Source organism: Mytilus californianus, unplaced genomic scaffold (assembly GCF_021869535.1).
Source record: "Mytilus californianus isolate M0D057914Y unplaced genomic scaffold, xbMytCali1.0.p SCAF_3, whole genome shotgun sequence".
NCBI classification, from domain to species: Eukaryota; Metazoa; Mollusca; class Bivalvia; order Mytilida; family Mytilidae; genus Mytilus; species Mytilus californianus.
Genome location: NW_026262679.1, coordinates 113,650,917 through 113,676,158, shown reverse-complemented (window position 1 = coordinate 113,676,158; position 25,242 = coordinate 113,650,917). Strand labels below are relative to the sequence as shown.

Genomic DNA, 25,242 nt, shown 5'->3' with positions numbered 1-25,242 from the left:
ATTCGTAGAAAACCAAACAAAATTTCAACTATGATACAGTCAAATATATTCAAATAAATGACGTCCTATATTACAATGAACATAAAGTAGAGTTTAAAATAAGGCCAACATTGTTCTGTAGTTAATTTTATAAGATATGAAAATTGACCTGCAAAGAATATGTTGTTGTTTTTTCTGCGGAATACGATACTGAAATTAAGTAAACAAATGGCAAATTATTCGCTTGAATAGAAATGCATGGCTAAGATTTATATCGTTTTATTTCAAATGTTAAATTTTTTATGATGAATCATAAATGGTATATGAGTTGGATGGCCTTGAAGACACATAGTTTATAAAAATTGAACAATAATCGGAGAAATAACTACTGTATTCATACACATTGTCACCATTACGCGTCGGTTGTTTTTCCTGAAGAATATATGAAGACCGAGTCGCATCAATGAATACTTCACTTGATTTCTCTATTAAGATTGCTATATTAGCATCGCATTCTTTATTTAATATATATAATATGCTTGCGATATATCGTATGTTTACATCTGGTTTTCTGGTACAAAGCCTAGTTCTTCCAGAGCCTGTTGTCCAAATATAGACGTAGGTTGCTGGTTGCCATAAGTATGATTCTTTTATTTTTTGCAGTATAAATCCAGCAATTGGTTTTCGCGTTTGCATTATTTCAAACTTAATAATCTGAGAGCCTTTAATATCATAATATACATGTACCGTGCGGGTTTTGCTCATGGCCATACGGTGACATCCAGACTGATGCCATCTTTTCTGTAGACTTTTTGATAGCACATTGGCAACCATACCACATCTGTTTATCAAAAATATGCACAAACCGCTACTGTCAGAAGATTTATCAATTGAAAGCAAACGTGCAATGAATAAAGAAATAGATAATGTTACAATATTTAACCTATGCATGCACTATTTTATATAGTAAAACCTTTACTTTAACTGTTTAATCTTATTTGAATTACCTTCATCATGTTTAACAGATTATTGGAAACATAATTATAGTGACCGGCCACATTTTACCTTATTTAGTGTATAGAGTGACACTTTAGTCTACGATACATGTTGTTATTGGCTTTAAACTAGCGTTCAGTATCTGCAGGTATTCTCAGATTTGCGTCTTTGGTGTTTTTGTTTGTTTGTTTTTGTGCTCTGTGTCGATCTGATGAGTTAAGCACTTTCCAACTGATTTTTATAGTTTGTCCTTTTGTTGTGCTGTTGCACCACTTCCGATGTTAGGAAAAGGATTGGTCTCCAGGAAAAAAATAATATTCAATATGTGGTAGTCCCAAGTCAAAAAGTTGTAATTGAAAGGTTGTTAATTATCATATTTGTTTTTCCTTTATTGTTTGCATAGTTTGTTTTGGTGTTGTGATGTTGCATCAAATGCCCAGATAAGGGGGACGGTTAAGCGCCAGTTAATATGCATGTTTAATCCCGCCATATTTTGTATGTTCCTGTCCCAAATCAGGAGCCTGTAACTCAGTGGTTGTCGTTTCTGTATGCCATATTGTTTTCGTTTATTGTTTTGTTAATAAATCAGGCTTTTACTTTTCTCACTTGAATTGTTTTACATTCGTCGTTTCGGGATCTTTTATAGATTGTTATGCGGTATGGGTTTTGCTCATTGTTGAAAGCCGTACGGTTATCTATCGTTGTTAACTTGGCGGAGAGCTGTCACATTGGCAATCATATCACTTCCTCTTATATTTATACACACAAACTTTATAATTGATCCAAATTGAATAAGTTGACCAATACGATTTTTTTTTAGTTAAACTTACTAGCGACATGTTTTAGGATGTTATAATTTTAGATACATGAATAATAACATTAATTTTATTGCACCAGATGTCCATTTCGACAATTAATGTCCTTTCGGTTTCGCTTGAGTCCAAAATGTTTGAACATCCTACTACATCATTTGAAGGGCTGCTAAAACCAAAAAGAACCAAAAGTAATGCCAAACCCAGACAAGGAACCAGAGTTATGTATGAGGTAGATACATTCCTTTCGAAACTTCTGATATTTAAATATTCTAATTGTTTCATATTGTGTCCTATTAATCAATGTTGGCCTTTGACTGGATAAAGATTACCATGGTGGGATATGCATGTATAGAAGGAAACGCTTGACCTTTTGCATTTCTTTTCATTGTTGTAGTTTTTTTATCACGTCATTGGTTTTCTCTTTTGAATTGTTTCAATGTTTGTAATAACGGTGCACTTTATAGCTTACTACAGCATTATGGGTTTTGCTCTTGTTGGAAGCCGTACGGTGATCTATAATATTTCAAATGGTTGTCCACTTCTCTGTGGATAGTTGCCACATTGGCAACCTTATCAAATATCCTTATTTCTATATTATCGGTCTTTGATTTTTTCGTTTAATTTCAATGTGATCAAAAACACTACTTTTAAACAGTTTCTGACATACAACATTTTTAGGTGCATATAGCTGATCAGGTACATTATGATCAGAAATACTTAAATGCATTGGACATGTTATCATATGACCATTGAGGAATTTATTTACAAAATGTATAAAAGTTAAGGATATACTTAGACTTCGAATTATGATCCACTAACGTTGTGTTTCGATTTCCTTGTAAGTATATTTATACAACTGATTAAACATTTTGCTAAGTGATTTTCCAACTTTGTTATAATAAGTACAAAATCAGATATTCTTAGGACAAGTATTTTCAATATTTTCATGCGGAAATTTTTTTATCTTTGTTTCAGCTTCCGTAAACTCCTACTTTTAATCATTTAAGTAATATTGTCAAGCAACAAGTCTGTATCCAGCGGCCCAGTGAAAAAGGTAAGATATATATTTGTGGTAATGCTTGCATCGCAGGAGACGCTTACATGCCGACTAAGCAGGTCTCGCTTCTTTTGGAGTTCATGTTAATCCCTCAGTGTAACTCGATTCGACTCTTCTTTATCGATATACGAGATTTGTACATTAGTAAAGTACTGTCGCCTGAATTCAATACACAAGAAATATACTTTCATGCTATATTCGAATAATTTTAGTTCACATTATTAGAAAATTTATGCCAACAAAGTATTCCTACGTGCTCAACGATAAAATTATTGCTACTCAATTCAAAATTAACGTATCAATCACATATGTTCCCCAATCATTAACAGCTTATTTGTAGACATTTTGTCAGTGGCTTTTCTGTCTTTGCTGCTTTAAACTCCTATGTTAAGTAATTGTCAAATCAATTGGTTTCATGAAATTGGGTGTTGTCGGTTGTACACTTTTGCAAGTCTAGTATTAAGAAGTTGATTAACTTTTATTCCTTAACTATGAAAGAAGACCTGATGTAGACCTTCAGATGACTTCTCTATATTTGTTGTTGGGTTGCCGTTCTATTGACATGTTCCTCCAATATCCATGTTGGTGTGAAACGCCTTTAAATTTGATAAATTTATACAGCGATGAATTCATTTTGTTCATATATTTTTAACAGGATTGATGGAACGAAAAATTTCAAACAAAAAAAACCTACGAACAGTTAGACAAGGTTGTTCTGTGTATAACCTTTTGTCGGAGTTAAACAGATTTTGATGTTGATCAACAAAAGTAAATATAAAGATGGTATCCTTTTCTAATTTTAATTTGGACAACTATTTTGTTTTGAATACTAGTATGTACTACTTTCTAGTATGTTCTTTTTTGGCCGGGTCCGATTTGGTGGTGATATATCTTACAAAGCCTATCCAAATTATTATTGCAAAGAATTCCGCTCAAGTCGGTGCAAGGGGCCGTCTTCAACTTGCAGTGAGGTGAGAGTTTTTAGCTCCGTATTGAAGGCCTCACTGTGACTTGGAGATGAAGAACAGCAATAAAAGCGCTGTTTCTCTGCTTTTTGTGTGTTTTTTGCTATGCCTCTACTGATTTTGTGTCCTGGATGTTTTTTTTTATTACATTAGACGCTAGATAGTTTTGAAACACATATGTATCTTCAACTGAGAAATAACTACTGGATTTAATAATTTATACTTTTGATTACTTGACTGTACAGTTTTCACTAATGTTCGGGATTTACTGTAGTTACTTTTGAAGTTTTTGTGTTCTTTTGCTTGGTCGTATTTTTTTTATTTTGTGGGGAGGTTTTGATGTTAATAAATACCAAAACTGCAATAGTACATGCACTTCTATTTTTTAAATAAAGTGTGGCTATATTGGAAATGCATCTTTTCCCGTCTACTCTTAAATATGATTTTGTTTGTATAACTGGTTCACTAATGCACCTGGTATCTTTGACGAGTTTGCACTGCACTGGTCGATCCTCTTCTGTGACATGCTACATATACCGGGGTTATGGTAGGCTTTCTTTAGTTATTTTGAACAATATTATTATAGTAAAAACACAAAACAATATACTCTATATTTGAAAAAAAAACAAATGTTGTACATGTAAACTTTTTATAGATATAGGATTTTTCCTGACAAATTAGATTACAGGGGGTCACATTCAGTTTGAAAATAGATTAGGCATGCAGTATCTATTTTGAACCAATACATCTCTAAAAGTGCTGATTAATACTAAGCATGCGGGTGTTGTCAGATTTCGTGAATATGTAAATCAATGAACAATAATAGTAATAAGATAACAACAAGTAATTTTTTATACAAAACTGAATGACTTAACATGAACACAAAATAAACACCGTTAACGTATCAGTTTAATATCAGTTTCAAATATGTATGATGTTTTACCGTCTCAGAATAACTATACTGATTTAAAAGGGTTACATTGTTGAAATCTATATATTATGATTACCAATATTAACGAGGAAGTTCTTTCAAAAGATAAATGCTGTTGTGTCTTATTTTAAGTTATTATACAGACGTAATATTCAGCGATTTGGAATTGTTATATTTTAAACGATTTGACTTGGTTTGAGATGACATAACGTTGCCGTTATTGTTTTTGATATATACTTGAAGTGTTGGTTTGAGTTTTTGAAGCCCGATTTTTGTTGTTGGTCCATTTTTGTTGATTGTTGTGTTTTGTCTGAGCTTTTATATGGTTTAATGTATGGTCATTTGGAATTAAAGACGTCAAGTTTAAAAGTATGACACAATTTGAATATTTTTTGAAGGATAATAAATTACCTATTATAACAGAAAATGCACTGTATCTCAGTTTATCAAAGCATTGCAAAACGATCTGGAAAATAAAGAATTCGTTTTTTGCTACGGTTATCTTTAACCTAAGTTAGATTTTTTAACTCCATATTTGAAGGTGTTTCTTTTCAACACATTCATTACCAACAATAACAAAAGCATGTAGCCATGAGTAACAAGTAATACAAAATCAATACATTGATTGTAGTGATAGGCATTTATAAATGATTGTATTTGACTTGTAGACATACAAAAATTGCTGTCTCTAATATTTGCTTTTATTTACTGTTGTGTACAGAAATCAGGCCGCTTGTTTTCTCGTTTGAATTGTTTTCTTTAATTATGTCTGGTGTATAATTTTTCATCGGAAAGCATACGACATTTTCCTATTTACATACTATTGATATCATTGGCCTGTTTGTTCAGATGATTCGATTGTCGATGTGCCAATCATTTTTTACGGGAATTCAATATTCGTCTTCTTATATCTAAGCTCCTTATCTATAAAACAACGGAATGCATACTGTATTTGTCCATTCAGTTATGTGCTCTGTACACATAATTATCACTGGATGTAATCTTATAACTGCACGAATCGTGTTGACAATCGTAGTGAACAGTGTTGAGTATCTTTGTACAATATGGATACATACACAGTTACGTTGAACCAATTCAAGAAGGTGAAAAACATTTGATTATTCCTTCGAAGCCCAATCATATACCTTTGAGTAAAACTTGGAAACTCATTACCTATATAAGATCTGAAAAACAAATACAAATTTAAAAATAACACGAAGCAATACAATATAAATACGAAAAAAATCTCTTGGCATCCTGATTCTGTCGTGAGCGAACGGTTACATTCAAAGAACTGTTTATGTTACAGTGCAATTGGAATCCTTTTCGTGATCTGCGTTTAGGTCATATCAATTTCACTGAAAAACAACATTTTAGGAAAATTAAAAATCTATCTGCACACGTTACGAAACAGGAAAAAAGCTCGCACAAACATTTTTCATATTTTCCTACAATGTACAAATATTGTAAATGTATGTTACAACTAAGGTTTTCGCTGGTGGCCGTCTTCCTTAAAAAAAGACATTTTGACGGAAAAAATCTTTACTGGCGAAAATGCAAACAAATAATAATGGTTCGACACTGTCCATTTTAGTTTAGTTGTTTAAGGCTTTGAAACCTTTCTCCAAATCAGTCACTACTCGGATTTTTTCTTGAACTTGCCACACGTTTCGATTTTTACAGAAAATTAATAATCAGCTGTTGAAAAAAGGTACAAGCATTTTATAGCTATCAGCAATAAACTAAGCAATACAAGGTGTTAATTCTACAGTTTATTTAAATTGTATGGTCAAATAGCTTCACATGTCACTTAAGTTGATTTTACAACTTTTATAAACATAATTGTTTTAAAGTGGGTACTTCAAATCTTAATAGTGCTCATATTTAACTCGGTCAAAATGCGCAATTCATTTCAAGTAGGCGGTTTTGGTAACCTTTTCTTAAATTCCTCTGCCCACATCGTAAATTTGAATATATGATGGATTCTTTCTAAGCTGAGACATTTTCACATATGTGGTAAAATATTTGGGATACGAAGTGAGATTTATTTTCCGTTATTTGGGATACCCCCGAAGAACCCTTTGTGATGCGGCTTCTCGAGGTAAAATATCACTATTTTCACACAAAACATTTGATATTGTTATGTTTTATGGACTTCCCCCTTTTTTGAATTAACTTTGGAGTTCGGTATTTTTCTACAAATTCAGTTATTGGCATAAGTGTAATAACTCCATAGTTTTTGCTTCTTTGTTCTATGTTCCTCTGCTCTTCAAATTAGCACAAATGGTTAAGCTTGTCAGTAACTGCTAGTAGTCCTTTGTTAATTTATGTATCATTGTCATTTTGCTTAGTTTCTTTTGTTACCTATTTTGACATTGGACTCGGACTTCTTTTAAACTGAGTTTTACTGTGCGTATTGCTGTATGTTTGTTTATTCTACATTGGCTAGAGGTATAGGGGGAGGGTTGAGATCTCACAAAACATGTTTAACCCCGCTGCAAGTTTGCGCCTGTCCCAAGTCAGAAGCCTCTGGCCTTTGTTAGTCTTGTATGTTTTTTTAATTTTAGTTCATAGTTTAGTTATATGTTTTGGAGTTTAGTTTGACGTCAATTTTCATTGAACTAGTACACATTTCTGTTTAGGGGCCAGCTGAAGCCCGCCTCTGGTTGTGGGATTTTCTCACTGTGTTGAAGACCCATTGGTGGCCTTCTGCTGTTTTCTGCTCTTTGGTCGGGTTGTTGTCTCTGTGACACATTCCCCATTTCCATTCTAAATTATATTAGTCACTTGCTTAAATTTGCAACATGTCCAATATCATGCACATATGTTTGTTGTTTACGTATTATATTTGAGTACCTCAATTTGAGGCGTATTAGGGATATTGATCCAAATGTAACTTAACGATGGACCGTAAAAGAAACATGTTTGTTGTGTACCAAAACCTACAAAATTAGGGAAAATCTTTGATTTTATTCTGAGCCCTTCAACATGACGGGAAGTATCCGATTAATAGATTAAAGCCAACTTGCCGAAAAGAATTGTGTATTGCCATTGTAATGTTATTTTACAGTATGCATAAATGTAAACTAAATGTGAATTCTAATTCTAATTTTTTGTTCATTTCATATAAAATAGTGGTGTGGGATTTATATACACTTGAATTTGATATTACGTGTTATATTAAATCCAACATCTACATGAGATGACGAAGCTGCAAGTTTAAATTTAGTTTGTTTGAAAAAAGTAAAAATAAGTGGCGAACAGAAATTAAAAGAGAGGCGAAAGATACCAAGGATATTCAAACTCATAAGTTGAAAACATACTGACAATTCCAAAGTCGCGAAAAAAATGTTGTTTAGGCGAAATTGGTAGGTAAAGAGAATATTGACCAAGGGGAAACCCTGGTTACAACAGACTTTAAAACCTAACTATAGTAACATGCCACTAAAATTTAAAACCAAATTTTATTCCTGGACTAATTACATATTAACTGATAATCGGTAAATTATTTTATATTACAGTAATATGAAATTTTGAATTCATTGAATAAGAAATTTAGTCTATAATTGAATGTTTGTAATTATATACTTTAAAAGGCATCATGAACAGAAACTCAAGCAACCAGGACAATTATGACTATGAAAATTTGTTTGGAATGAGGAAAGCCACGTATTGGGAAATATACGGTGTAAAACGTTTTCCGTACCGTGGGAGGCGTAAATTTTACACCATTACTTTACCAATCTTCAGATGGCGGAATGATTATCTCAAATGACGTTTTCGGACTGACAATCAAACAGTTTGAACGAATGTTTAAAACTTGCTTAGATAAAAGGAAAACACAAGAACAGTGGATACTTAACCTCAGATATCCTGACAAATCTTCAAATGACTATCTAGAATACTTGCAGAGCTGTACAGACTGTAATAAAGGTAATACCTTTGTAATATTAATTTCTAAAACTCTAGACGACTACAGGTGTCTAATAGGTTTTGATGTTATACAAATGAAAAAAAAAAATAGCCTTAAAAGGGGAAAAGATATCAAGATTGAAATCGAAAACGATTATCAAATGACAAAAAGACGACACCATGGTCAAAACATTGAAAAAGAGAAACGAAAAAGATAAAATGAAGTTCAGACAATACTTCAAGGAAACTTATGACTAAGGAACAGAAACCCTACCAACAACCGGGTTAAAATCAGGTGATCTGTAATGTAACAGTTCCTGGTCTACTATAGGCCGTCCTACTCATGACAAGACTAAATTCGCATTCGGTTATTTACAATCGAAGACCAGTGGATGGGATGAACTAAATTGATGACATAAATAATGTCTTTAACTTAAACTCCGTATGACAAATACATATCGTTGGAGTGTCTTCCTTGAATGATAAAGACTTGATATCAATTTCAGTATAAACAAGAGCTAAAAAAGTATAAAACAAATATACAGAATCAAAAAGGGGAAAGTCCATAAAAACTGACAAAATTAAACGGTATCAACTAACGAAACGAGAGAAAAAACAAATGTAATATTCCTGACTTGGTACAGGCATTTACAGAAGGAAATGATGGGTTAAACCTGGTTTTATAGCTCGCTAAAACTTCGACTTGCATGACAGTTCTGTTATATTGACAAATTGGGAGAGCAACCCAAACAGACATAATAGGTAAATGTGACAATAATTGCGAAACAGCAGCCAAAACTGTGTGTACACACATCACAGACATACAGCACAACTGACTAAAAAAATCAAACAAACATATAAATAAATCTAACAAAGACGCCAACAGAAAAGTTGATGTTCATACATTCTCAAGATAAAGGTATACTCTATGCAAACGTATAGTATTTGATAATAGGACAATACTTAACTTTAACAAAAATATTCATTTATATGAGGTTACAAAATTTATACATCGAATCGAAACAATTACGTAAAATAAAAAACAAACCTCAAGTGTTAAAGTTACAGTTAAATCTACAAAGTCATGAAATTACTCTTTATAAATTAAGTGCAGCTACATCGGTATTTTTTTATCTCACCATAATCAAGTGCTTACACTAAAGGTTTGAATGCAAAATTACAGCAAAGGTTACATTGTATGTATGACAACGGGAAGATAAACATTTGATTTTTGCATAATTAAACAGTATATATAGTAAATTTACATTAAACAAATCAAGGATACCTCATCAATATTTAATATTTTAATGTCAGTCAGTTTACTACGAATGGCCAAACAAATGATTTTTCTATTTCAATGTTAAAGCAATGTTTTTGAGTACTAGGCCAACTAAGAAATAACAAACATGATACGTATTGCTCCATTGGTTGAAAATTGTAATACCTGGCTTAATATATACGAAGCTAGACGTCAATTTCTTCCACATAACACTCAACATTGACGCTCTAATCAGAACGATTGCTTCGAAAAAATCACAGGGAGATAAGTTTCTATGTACAAACGTTATTATACACTTCCAAGAATTATATCACACGTTTATTGTACATTTCTACCCTCTTGTAAATCAGTACCGAACGGCTACATGATAAAATTGTAATGTGCTACTTTTGGTTAATTCAGTACTGATGTTTTTAGTACTGTAACAGTACTGATTTTTGCTGTACTGTAACAGTACTGATTTTTCAGTACTGTAACAGTACTGACTTCTACAGTACTGTAACAGTACTGGTTTTCGCTGTACTGTAACATGACTGATTTTTGCTGTACTGTAACAGTACTGATTTCTTCAGTTCTGTAACAGTACTGATTTTTGCTGTACTGTAACAGTACTGATTTCTTCAGTACTGTAAAATTACTGATTTCTTCAGTACTGTAACGGTACTGAGTTTTTCAGTTCTGTAACAGTAGTTTTTTTCAGTAATGTTTCAGTACTGATTTTTTCATTATTATTTCAGTTCTGTTTCTAGACTGATTTATTTCAGTAGTGATTCAATACTTGATATTTCATCTTGTTAAAGTCACTCTTTTTTTAAGTCTTTTTTGTTAGTTTAATATTCCATAACGATAAATAAAATTTAGGAGATGTTGTGTGATTGCCAATAAGACAACTATTCACTAGATAGACAATTAAAATAGGGATATTAAGTACTCCTTTGTTAATTCAGTTTCTTCTATACCCATGTCTATAAATTGAGTGCGGTTTAAATAATTTGAGTAAATAATCATTGATGTTGCAAAAAAAAAATAGCATCTGTAGGATTTTTTAAATTACACATCACTTTAGAGTTCCAGCGAGACTTAGGTACAACCAATGTCAATCGTTTCTGAAAATTGTCTGAATAAAGTTTGTCTAGGATGGGTTATAGAATGGAGAATGGAAACGGGGAAATTGCCAATGAGCAGAAAAAACAGCCCAAGGCCACCGATGGGTCAACGCACTGAGAAAATCCCACACTCGGAGGCGGGCTTCGTCTGACCCCTAAACAATAATGTATACTAGTTCAGCGAAATGGACGCCACACTTAACTCTAAAACAAACAAATGAACCAAAATTAAAAAAACAAACAAGATTAGCATAGACTAGAGGTTCATGATTTAGGACAGGTGCAAAATGCTGCAGAGTTCAGCATGTTTTGTGAGATCTCAACCATCCCCCTTTTCCTCTAGCCAATGTTGAATAAAAAAAACACACAGCAAATCCCACAGTAACACTCAGTTTAAAAGAAGTAAGAGTCAGAAGTTATAATAGGTAAAAGAAGAAAACTAAGCAAAATGACAATGACAAACATAAATTAACAGAGGACTACAAGCAGTTACTGACATGCAAGCTCCAGACTGCAATTAAACTGATTGAAAGATAATTTTTTCATCATGTGAAAATCAACCACAATCCCTCCCGTTGGGGGTTTAGTATCATGGCATCATAAATCATACAAGAAGAGCATAACAAGTATCATGCCAAACAACTGGTTTCAGAATAAATGTAAATAAAATTGAGAATGGAATGTGTTTATTTATGATACAAAGACCCTATGAGTGAATCAATATTATTCCGAAAAAATAACCTTATTCATGCAGCAACTCTTTATCTTAACCAAAACTTAATATAACAGCATATGCAGTTGTAAAAAAATCAGAAATTCGTCAATATGAAACCCTGAAGTGGTTCTGTTCTGTATACATGTCTGTCAGTGCATATGCAATATTATACTCAATTCCCATCTCCTGCAAAACAAGTATGATATTTTGTACCAATTTTCAATGCACAGCTATAGCGTTGTTGACATTTAGCAACACATTCCTCTAAAACCTTTGCTATGAGTCTAGAACTTGAATTGATCCTGGTGTGAGCTTTTGCTCTGTGTTAAAGGCCTCACTGTGGTTTTGTGGTTTAATACTAAGAGCAGCAATAACAACCTGTTCCTTTGTTTTGTTTTGTCATTTTCTGTGTACATAGGGATTTATTTTATGTCATGAAGTAATACACTATATCAAATCTTTGCTATTTCAGATAACTTGAGTTATCTGTTCATAATATTCATTTGTGTATTGTGAATAGTATCTGCATTGAGAGTTACTTAGATGTGAACAAATCTTTATATCTGCAATCTGTCCTATTAACCTTAACTGCAGAGCATATGTAACTAAAAAATACATGCAATTTTGTGTTAGAATATATATAAATATCCTTTTAACTGGAAGTTGAAGGAGGGTGAATTTTAAACTGCATTACTCAGTATAGCATGTTCACATGAAGACTGGTGACTTTCAGGAAACTCTTGATTTGTAGTTCCTCAGAAAACTGTGATGAATTTGCATATTACAGACGGACATACAGAGGTAAAACAGTATAAAAATCTGAATACTCATGTCCAACAGGCTGATTGATGCCTCAAGAATGTTGTTTGGTACATATATTATCCTTTTCGTTTTTTGAACACAAATGCCCCCCAAAAAAAAGACCTGTCATACCTTCTCCTTTCGTTACATGAATTTGAATTACTTTTTCAAAGTATTTCAATACTAGTACTAAAAAACATGTTGCTAAATGTCACCATAGTGAATCCACATTATCATGATTACTATTTTTACAGAATCCCCGACAATTGTGGTCAGATGGCTATATTTGTTGACCATTTAAATATATGGTTTGCTCATCAAAATTGATTGTTTCGTACTGAATAAAACACGATGAGGATCTCAAATGTTTAATTTTTCTTGTATCTACAATGTACAATAATCTCCTTTGCAAGTACAATAAAAAAAAATAATCCTATGAATGAACAGCATGAATTGAAATTGAGCAGTTACATAATGTTTTTCTGTCTCTCAATTTGATGTTTTATTCACTGTTTTCTTCAGTCTGCTTCAATGTCATTTTTCACTCCTCTTCTACTGCTTATGATATATATTTTTGCCAACTTGTATATGAAAAGTGAAAAGTGCATAATAACACTGTTCAGATTTCAATGTTATCATTTTTCCAAGTCCAATAATAAAGATTTCATTGTTTCGTAATCAAGATTTTCAAACAAAAATTGCCACTGGCTATTTTGAAATAAAAGGCTGTGTCCAAATTACCCTAAATAGTTTGTAATTAGTTTTCACATTGATTTGTAAATACCCTGCTATTAAAATCTTTGAATCTCTTTCATTTACATAAAGAGTAACAAATATGGTCCTTAATACCTTGATTAGAGTACAACGCTATCTTAAAATTGAGGTAATTTATCATCCATGCAATTACTTTGTACACAAAAAAGTGTGTACTATGAAACCTTGTGAAGGGAAATTTAGGCAACTTGATGATGATTTTTGACATTCTTCAGGAAATTGCTCTATTTCGTCATGAATTGATTGATTGTTGGTTGCTGAATGTTCAGTGGCAAACATTTCATGAATGTTCAGAACGATGTCATGAATTGAAAAACCGTGAAAATGTCTGAATGGAATGTGCCACCTATATATAAATACATATTCTGATAAGCCTTTAAGTTTTTACTTTAAAATAAAAAAAAAAACACAAAACCTGTAATCTTTGATCTATTGGTAGTTGCTTTTTAATGCATTTCCGCTAGACTATTTATGGGGACATACTATCTATATGTTTCAAATTTATTATAGCTTTGGTATTAAGGTGACTTATAGTTGTTAATTTCTGTGTCATTTAGTCTCTTGTGGAGAGATGTCTCAGTGGCAATCGTACAACATCTTCTTATTTTTACATATGTAGTAAAACACCTTTTTATATCAATATACATACACACACCAGTAGCTTCCATTTTTTCATTCTGGAGTCAAGGGCTTTTTGAAATCACATATTTTACTATGATACTAGTGAGTAGATTTACAAAACATAAAACTTCGTTAATGAACTACGTTTTACAAACACCTGTGATACAAGTAGTCAGCCAAAATAAACTATGAATAGACCAATTAATATATTACTTGAGATGTAAATATGTGCTAAATTGGATAGTCTATGAAAAGATATATGCTATGAAATCAAGAGCTCGGGGCAAACCCCTCGCTCTAAATTTCATAGTATATACCTTTTCATAGACTAACCGATACGTAAATTGAACTTCCACTTCAATCTATTATACATGTATGTACTTTTATATATAGTAATGAGTATATTCAAATGTCCTTTTGTTGTTGTTGTTGTTGGTTTTTTTAAGGGGGTGCGAAAGTTTCACGAACCTGACCATAAAGATCACATAAAAGGACTGATGGTTAAAGCTACACGTGCATGAAATATTTGCCACTGGCAAACACCAATACTTCCGGGATGATGGACATAGTTATTATATTTTCATTTTCTTTATTTAGGAATAAATTTGAACTTTGATCAATTATATATATGCATGTAGTATATAAAGTTATAAGTACATTTTAATGACAATTCCCTTTAATAGTTGTGCATTCTTTTTCTATTAACATAACACAGAAATAAGGAAACATAAGAAAGCTTAATAGCCCTCATAAAGTCATTTCATTTTCTTTCCTTAGAACAATTAACAGCATTGGATACTTGAGCTGAAGGATGTATTAATATGGCACTCATCAGAAAAGATAACATTTATCATGAACTATGGAATCCCGAGTTTCGTACAAGTACCAAAACATATAAGATGGATGCTTATAATGAGCTCATATTAGAACTAGAGTGTCATCTGGAATAACCAATCTACATGTAGCAAGAAATATCACATGTATACCATGTGGTTACTATGCATTATGTTAAAAGTTTTAAAAACATATAAAAATTAAAATAAAAGTTTAAATCATTGCAATTGTCCACAGCAATCATGGTGAATACAGTTGACCTGTACGTTTTTTAACGACACAAGAAACTGTTGATTTAAGACAGCATGTTATAAAAGTATAATACGTACACATAATCATACACCTGATCTGACAATACTCTTGAAATCTCTGCAATACTCATATTCACACCCATTCACACAAAACCTTATTCACGGGTAGTAACCTCGTCATATCGAGAACCGTTTAGTACAGTGATTTTGTCATAGTTTGGTTAAGATGAACATGGTTGTGTTAAGTTACTTTCCCGAACGATTGTCTCAGTTCTATTCAAACGAGCAAATAAAAAGCAAATAAGATGTTTTAATTTGCGTTGTTAGTCAAACGATCTACATTGCAATTGTTGTTTTTAAGAAACTAACGCAAAATAAGCAAACTATCAAAATTGCTATGGTTTGGTTAAGTTATGACATGGTTCGGTTAAGTGTCTAGAAATTCGTCATGGTTTTGATCAAGTTTGTCATGGTTTAGATCCAAATTAATATATGTTGTTTCAGCTCAATATTGATATTTTGTTTTAAAACGCTTGTAATTAAACGAAGTTACACAATTTACCAACTGACTAAGAAGAAAAAAAGCCATTTAAACCAAAATTAGATGCTGTAATTGGCAAAGCATACATTAAACAATTTAACTGTTCGTGACTTGTCTTTGTATGCAAATCGTACTACTACGAGTGTCTTGTAAAAGAATTAGGAATAAATGAGCACTGTTATCCCACATACAAAAACATCATTTGATAAGGATGAGATTTTGGTGATTCATAAGTCCTTAATAGCTTCAATGAACATTACTTTGAGCAGCAAATCGGAGGACTAACCTTGTTTGTATTGGATACCTAAGCTTCAAAAAATTCCATATTCGACGAAAGAATTGTCCATTAGATTGACAAAGATTCTTTCCTCAATGAAAGAGGGTTTTCAGAAATACCGTGAAACTGTTTACTGGCGTAGTGGCATTAACCATGTATGGATTTTAAAAAAACTCTTAAAGAACTTCTTAATAAATGTAAATCTCGATCTTTCTCTGAAATTAGTTCTATCAAAACGTTTAATTTTTCAACCCTGTGTACCACCATTCTCTATGTGTAATTGAAAAATCGTCTAAAAGAAATAATTTAAATCTACAATGCTTTTCAACATAAAAATGGTAGCGCACGCTATACATTTATTACTTTTGGATACCATACGGCATATTTTGTTAAAAGTGGACAAAAAAATAAAACATGCTACACAGAGGAACAAGTGACCAGTATGCTGGAGTTTCTTATTGACAAAATATTTGTTGAATTTGGAGGTAGATTTGTCACCAAATTGTCGGTATTTCTATGGGAGCGAACTGTGCGGCAGCGACCTCTTTTATCTTCATATTAGTCGGAGTTCCTTCAGACATTTGTAAAAAACAAGAAGATCAAAGAAGCCAGATCATTTAATTTCACATTCATATATTTTGTTCTTTCCATCAACAATCCAGTCTTTTCTGATTGAATTCCATTAATATATCCTACAGAACTAAAAATTAAAGGAACAGCAGACACGGCTTCCTCTGCCTCATTTTTAGACTTATACCTCGAATTTGACATGAGCGGTCATCTTAGTACCAAAATATATGACAAACGAGACGATATTAATTTTAAAATTATCAGTTTTTCCAACCTTAGTAGCCATATATAACAACTTTTCCTGCATATGGGATATACATTTCCCAACTCATTCGATATTCAAGAGCTTGCAGATGCTACTCAGACTTTGTAAACCGTCACCAGTGTCTGAGCAGAAAGTTGATGAACCAGGGGTATGTTAAAGAACGTCTCGTCCTTTTTCCAAAAAAGTTCATCGGAAGACCTTGTGGGTAAATATTCCTTTTCAATTTCAAAAATAATAAACAATGGTCTTTAAGTATAGATTATAAGTACTAACATTGTTTGTCACCTTAATGACGTGGTATGGTACTCTTTTATTTGTCTTTGTAAATTATTACTTTAACTGTTTAGTTTATTTTTGGCCCCATCCATTTGAGGTGGCTCGGTACTTAAACATCCCGTCATCGTGTTATTGTGCTATGGTAAATTTTTGTATTCTTGTCTTTCGTTTTTGCTTATGTGCTTTATGCCTTTTTGTTTTTCTTTGTTGAAATATTTGTTTTGTTTTTATAGTGACTAAGATTATAACACAATGTTGCCTGCTGTACCCTTATTTTTTGACATTTTTACATATTATGTCTGTTTGTTTTGTTCACATATCGTCGTCAATATAATGGAATTTTATGCGACTGTCATACATGCGAGAGGTTAAGCTGGCTATAAAACCAGGTTTAATCTGCCATTTTCTACAGAAAAAATCCTGTACTAAGTCAGGAATATGACAGTTGTTATTCATTCGTTTGATGTGTTTCAGTTTATAATTTTGCCATTTGATTAGGGACTTTCCGTTTAGAATTTTCCTCGAAATCCCGTATTTTTTTTTATTTTGCTTTTATAATTTAGATAGTCACTGCTCTTTTAAACTATTTTTTGAGATAATAATTACAAAAACAGAAAGCGTTGCTTCTGTTTAACATAGATTATTTTCTCAGTATGTCCATGATTGACTCTGTCGATGATATCGTGAGCGGCATCACTTGTAAAAACGTCTACTTAAAGTTGCAAAACGTATCAGCTAGTCAAAAAGTAATTTTTGTTCTACTTTTTTTTCTACCAAACTATATATCTGTTGTTTTATTTTGAACCAGTCTATGATGAATAAAAGGAGATGTGGGGTTATACGCCCATGCTATAGTATCCCAACTACAAAACTAACCAAACGATACCAAGAGGACACAATAAGTCTTCAACCATCCATGAAACAAAATGTTAACGAGTGTAATGGAGAACAGTTAAAACTTATTTGTTTTAGAAACTATAAGTAAAATTAAAAAAAAAAAAAATACACACAAGTTCAGAATTTAAATATATGAAAAATCACAATTCCGAATAAGAATGAAGCCATTTTGATGTCCACTTTATCAATTATTATAACGAACGAATAAAAATGATTATGTTTTTGTAATATATGTCCTTTTGTATTCTAAATAAAAAAGAGTATTTCAATATATATAATGTCTGTTTATTTTGATCTTTGCTCTTCCTTCATTCACGAATAGAAACACATAACTGAACCATGTTCAACATGAAATAAACCATGACACGAATGAACCAAACCATGACACCGAATATTCTGTAATCTCAAATTGTGTGCACTAGGTGCTGTTTTTCGGGAAAAATGACGGCAGTTTTATATCATAACAAAATATGTAATGTAGCAGACAGTAAGCAAACCACTTTTCTTTCTGCATTAGAAACGAATCACAGCTTTTAAATTTTGACATACGCAAGCATTATTCTGTGTCAAATTAATAACTATATGATACAAATTTTGATGTGCTATTATATTAGCTATAAACAAAGATGCTTACCAGCTTGAATATGTTGTCATTAGTTCCTTTAACAAACTATTCGAATGTTTATATTTTGACACTGTTTGTCATCAAAAACACTTAACACAACCAGGTTCATCTTAACCAAACTATGACAAAATCACTGTACTAAACGGTTCTCGATATGACGAGGTTACTACCCGTGTTATTGGAGAAAAAAAAAATACGGTACACTTGATGAAATACCCTGTCAGGTGTAGGTATTTGATCAAGAAGAACGTTTTCTTGCATTTTCTGAAAGAGACAAAAAAAAGTATAGTATCAGATTATGCAGTAATAGTTTAAGGCTTGCTTAATTCCAACCTAAAACAATCACTAGAAGCACTTCTGCACATTAAAGTTGGGATTAGTTGATTTAATAATTTGAAACATTTCTCAAAGTTATTTAACTTGTATTATTTAAGCGACAGACTAATTTATATAATTTCTGAACAAGTTTTTCTCAGCAAGTATTTGAAAAGTATATTATGGTCAGGAATATAGATAAGTCAATCAGGATAGGTCACGCTTATCTTGTGGTATTAAGAAATTATATATATATATAATGCATTCAAATTAGAATACACGTCACCAACCCAATCTAAGAATATGGTATAAAAAATTAACCAAAGCGTTCTTTTAAATATACATATAAAAATAAGAAGATGTAGTATAATTGCCAATGAGACAACTCTCCACCAGAGACCAAATAACGTAAAGGTTAACAACTATAGGTCACCGCACGGCCTTCAACAATGAGCAAAACTCATACCGCATAGTCAGCTTTAACAATGTAATACAATAATTACGGAAACAGTGATTGAATGTGAACTAACATCCTTAAAAACGATACTAACAAAGGACTGTATCATTTACTTAAGGTCAAGGAACAGTAAATTGGCTATGTTACAGATATTGGTAAAACTTTGCATACAACTTTGGCTCATTGAACTACAACTATAAATCCAAAAAATAATGCATTTATCTCTGTTATCTTAAATATCACTGATTGAATTTTCTAAAAATAGGGAAACATTTGTATAGAAACCACACAAAATCGACGAAAAACGTTCTTTAATAATTATGTCTTTAAAGCATCAAATTTCCAATTTAAAATCCAAAGATTTCTCTTAAACAATATATGTTGGCTACAGAAACTTCCATTTTGATGATGTGAATTGATAATAGATTCACCTATCTAAGCAAAAGTGAAATGATTGGTGAGCACTAAAAAGTAAGTACTGATTCGATAGGGAAATAAATCAAAATCTGAAGCACGGGGAGACAGTAGAGTACCTCCCCGTGCTTCAGGTTTATGCTCTTATAATATACAAGAAAATTGAGTGTATGTCCGACCGAGAACTTCTCTATGTTTATTACTTTAGGAGCCTTCGACTGTTTTCTGCTCTTTGGTCGGGTTGTTGTCTCTTTGACACATTCCCCATTTCCATTCTCAATTTTGCGGTCTATGAAACACACTAATAAAAAAAAAGTACTGTTTACAGTACTGTAAAAATCAGTATTGTTACAGTACTGAAAAACTCAGTATTGTTACAGTACTGAAAAAATCAGTACTGTAACAGTACTGAAAAAATCGGTACTGCTACAGTACCGCAAAACTCGGTACCGCTACAGTACAGCAAAAATCAGTACTGCTACAGTATATAAAAAAATCAGTACTGTTACAGTACTGTAGAAATCAGTACTGTCACAGTACTGTAGAAATCAGTACTGTTACAGTACTGAAAAAAATCAGTACTGGTACAGTACAGCAAAAATCAGTACTGTTACAGTACAAAAAATAGCAGTACTGAATTTACCAAAAGTAGAACATTACAATTGTATCATGTAGCCGTTTAGTACTGAATCACAAGAGGGTAGAAATGTACAATAAACGTGTGGTATAATTCTTGGTAGTGTATGGTTTTATAATAGTTAAGTAAGCAAATATATTTTTTATAGATCTCTTGGTTTTGCTCGGAAATGACCAAAGACAGAAATACTTATACGAACACCTAGTTAAAACAGTTGGTACTGAAATAGATATACGAAAGAGACAACGACTATTTATCATACAAGATATGACCCGCAATACATGTTCGACTGACTATACCCAAATATCAAGTGGAAGTTTGGCAGAAGGACTTGATTTACCTGATAGTGACCTAGATACAATGTTCGTAATCCATGACGTTGACGTAATACATAATGTAAGCAATATCAAGCAGCCAATACATCGTACTACATATGTTATTGAGACAGACATTGATCATCCCGGATTTGCTAGACTCAGAATGGTAGCATCAAAAGGTGGGGAATCCCTCCGTGTGAAATGTCCCAGTTGTCCTCCAGGAACATGTACCGGTGAACAGATATATGCATCAGTAAACCGCTTTCGTGATTTTCATAAGCAAACTTTTGATTATAGGACGATGGAAGTACACGGTCCATGTCTAACAGACCCAAGTAAAAGCGTTGATAATGCATTCTGCCTACGGAGTAAACATTTTCCTCACAACGCAATTCCATGGGCAACCCGTCATCGTTGGCAATGGCCGCCGAATTCAGTAATTGACAGAATAATAAAATACGGATGTTTGTTAGTACCTATAGGACCGAAGACTATATCAGATGATGAATCATTATGGAGATTATCATTCTCTGTGGCAGAAAAAATACTTGTACATTCATTTAATTTCACTCAACTCTTATGTTACGGTCTACTCAAATTAACATTAAAGCGTGTCGTTAACACAAATAATGATGTCAAAGAGTTATTGTGTTCTTACTTTATGAAGACGGCTTTATTCTGGGTTTCGGAAGAAAAGGATTATGACACATTTCAATTACCTAAGTTATTTTATTGTTTTTCTCTATGTTTGGATAAATTAATATCATGGGTAAACATCTGCTACTGTCCGAACTATTTTATACCTGAACATAATATGTTTCTAGGAAAGATCAATTAGAGTAACAATAAGATGCTAGTACCTGTACTTGAGAGTATAAAGTCAGGAGGGATTGATGGATTGATAAAAAATCTATTTTTGCCTGACGATAAAAATAACTATTTATTAAGTACAAATAGTGAATATTCCTCCATTATGTTAGACTTCCTATTTTACAGAAGTAGTGGATCGTTCGCGATTTTAGCCGACATTTCAAGTTGGTATAAATGTCTTGCATTTACTAAATCTTTATTAAAGTCCGAATCGTCTGCATTTATTATTGATGTATGTACATACAATTATGCTGAAATCTGTAAATCTGTAGCACAACAACTACCCTCGCCTAATACAATAGGTAACACTTACAACATACGCAAATGCTATCATAGACATTTACAATACGGCATCAAAACAGATGCTGTATCGGGTTGGTTGTTATACGCGTCGTTTTATTATGTTACAGGACACTTTAATGTTACACTAAGACTCACGGATTATATTCTATCACGATATTCACCTGATATGTTGTATATAGCGGTTGATTACGGATGTGAAATGTGTGAAGTACATTCAAACGGTTACAGACAAAATGTCCATTCTACAATGACATTGAATGACAGGATAAAAATGGCTACTGTAAATGTTGTCCGGTACTGTCAGCACTCATCATTAATACCAGAAGAACTACAGCTGGAGGTTAGAAAAAGAAGATTAATAACATTTACGCCTGTTATAATGGCGCACTGCCTTAGATTTCTGAGCTATCATCATCTTGATGATATTTTCAACAGACAACAAGCTTTGCGTAATTTATATTTAACAGTGAAAAAAAATGTTCTCATTCCAGTTAATACTGTATCCGATTCATTAACAATACTTGGAGTATGCTGTGAAATATCAGGTGATAAAGACGCAGCGTATCAGTGCTATGAAGAAGCTTTGCAATGCGATTGTGTTATATCTAGTACAGCAGAACAAAGAAAATCAAAACTAGATGGCAACTAATGTGCAATTTGATCGTTTAAAAGTCATATTGAGCTTTATCATATCGGGATCACCTTCTTATAAATGATGACATTCTAATCTTGGTAATACTGACAATAAACCGCAGGCATTATATTAGTTATACCTAATACACAATTATGACCATTTTATTATCAGGCTCATGTGTTCAACAACACATCTAGGAAAACTAAAATCTGTTGCTATATTTACTTTCAGCATTGCAGTTTTGAAGGTTTAATGGTATATTTTAACCCCTAGGAAAAGAGATACTATGTTAATATGTTTGAGCTATCAAATTTGATTAAAACTGAACAATACATTACTAAGTAATTAGTCATTTTCAGTCTTTCATTCAATTTTTAGACGTATCCCCTGAGGTGAATTCAGTACTGTTCAGGCAATTCGCTTGCAGTCAATTAAGATCTGTCAGTCTATTTGCAGACTGTTCAGGAGTTGTACACATCAACAGCATACTGAATTACTTGAAACGCTACTGAACAGTACTCAATTGACTGCACTTAAATATAGATAGCTTTGTACAGTATATGTTGCTTTTTGTAGGCACTAATATAAAATTGAGAATGGAAATGGGGAATGTGTCAAAGAGACAACAACCCGACCATAGAGCAGACAACAGCCGAAGGCCACCAATGGGTCTTCAATGCAGCGAGAAAGTCCCACATCCGGAGGCGTCCTTCAGCTGGCCCCTAAACAAATATGTATACTAGTTCAGTGATAATGGACGTCATACTAAACTCCAAATTATACACAAGAAACTAAAATTAAAAATGATACAAGACTAACAAAGGTCAGAGGCTTCTGACTTGGGACAGGCGCAAAAATGCGGCGGGGTTATGTATTTATATGTAAAAACAAGTCTAAATTGAAAACAACGTTCAAACCTATGATTGCATTGGAAAAAAACCACAATTTTTATACGTGTGCATGCAAAACAAATTTCTTGGTAGAGGGGTCTAAATACAGCACAAACAACATTTTCCAAAAGACCAAAAAAGTGAAAAAGTATATTTTAACAAAACGCATTTGACTAACAGGTCGAACAACTGATGTTCTTAAACCCGCTGACTGTCATTGGCGATTGCCAAATAAACGGATCACCAGATGTAACTAAATGGATCTTATTATTAATTTATTACCAAACAGAAAACAATAAGTTTGAGGAAAAGATTGGAATACCGCAAACATGAGGTGCAAAAATTTGTACACCATATCCGGATTTCGACAATTAATGTCTCTTCAGTGATGTTAGGAATCGAAACGGTATTTGGAAGGCCATATAATTTACCTCAATTTAGGATAGACTCTTGAATTTTGAAAGAGTCGAACTAGGATGAACGGATCATATAAACCCGAAGGCAAATATAATACAAGCCCAAACGAAAAAATATATACAAGTCTAAATTGAAAACAACGTTCAAACCTATGATTGCGTTGGATAAAAACCAAACGGAAAACAATAAGTTTGCGGAAAAGTTTGGAATACCGCAAACATGAGGTGCAAAAATTTGTACACCATTTCCGGATTTCGACAATTAATGTCTCTTCAGTGATGTTAGGAATCGAAACGGTATTTTGAAGGCCATATAATTTATATGTGAAAATATATACTTCGTCTGACAATTTAAGACCTGCAAATAACGTTAGTAAATTCTTGTTCTACCATCAGACGAAGTTTATATGATATGTATAAATTGTGGTGTTATAAGCTGGCTGTGGTAATCCCATTGAGAAAGTCTTTCTTGAAGTTGTCTCATGTTTAGACATATATATATATATATATATATATATCAATTTATGTAAGATCTGATAAGAATTGGTAAGCTCACCATGAGTAATTCCTCCCAGAGTTATCCTTTAAATTGAGAATGTCGTCAAGTATCGGTTTTTTTTCCTGCATGGATAAAATGAAATATTATTAAGAAAACGATAAGAACAATTTTGTATTTTTATTTTTGGATAATTGCGTGCCTTATCTTCTGAAATGGTCCTTTAAAAAAACCTGGTAGGCGATGTATTTGCTACAACTCATATCGAACTTTATTCAATAAAAAAAGGGACATATGTTAGATATACTTATATACTGTGATGAGATGATTCAAGCTGTATATTTTCTCCTTGACAACATCCGTTTATGTTTCGGTAATAAGTTTATCGCCAGGTTATAAGTGTTCCTGTGACCACCAATTAAGTCCATAATATACCAGACTAGTTTCTGCATATTAACTATCCGTCTAAATTTATAATAACATTAATAATGTTTACTGTTACCTTTACGATATATTTGCTATAAATTATCAAGAATTCTCTAATAACAATGCAGGAATTACTTTAAATAACACTTATATTAACAGTAAAAATGGTCCTTTTTCTAGATTTGTATATTTCAGTTACACACGGATAAATCAAAACAAAACCTTTCGACGAAAGAGACGATTTTTCGTTCCCTTTTATTATTTTTTTTTTTTGCATGTTAAAGTTTGTTCGACCCCTTTCTAAAATGTGAATATTTCTCAAAAAGGATACCACATCTTAAATTTTGAACGGTAACCCTGCTAAGTTTTAACGGTAATACGGTCTATAAAGCACGTATATTTAGATACGATCCATTTCAACACACGGATCATTAGAATACGTTTATTCTTTAAGAATTTCAGTCAGACACCTTACGAAGAGCTTTGACTATTGTTTTTATCGGTACTAACATTATGTCTTTTTTGGGGGATAAGCTAAAACATGACTACATAGGTATTACTTTACATTTATAAAAACTTA

At 32.5% G+C, this 25,242-nt stretch overlaps 1 protein-coding gene across 1 annotated transcript; it reads left to right on the top strand.

The window, feature by feature from the left end:
- Window positions 1-6,698: 6,698 nt before the first annotated feature.
- On the top strand, window positions 6,699-22,707 carry LOC127735866 (uncharacterized). Its single transcript, XM_052246267.1, has 3 exons — window positions 6,699-6,844; window positions 8,340-8,676; window positions 20,459-22,707. The coding sequence occupies exons 2-3, from the start codon at window positions 8,502-8,504 to the stop codon at window positions 21,463-21,465; spliced, it is 1,182 nt and encodes a 393-aa protein (XP_052102227.1). The 5' UTR covers window positions 6,699-6,844; window positions 8,340-8,501; the 3' UTR covers window positions 21,466-22,707.
- The last annotated feature ends 2,535 nt before the right edge of the window (window positions 22,708-25,242 follow it).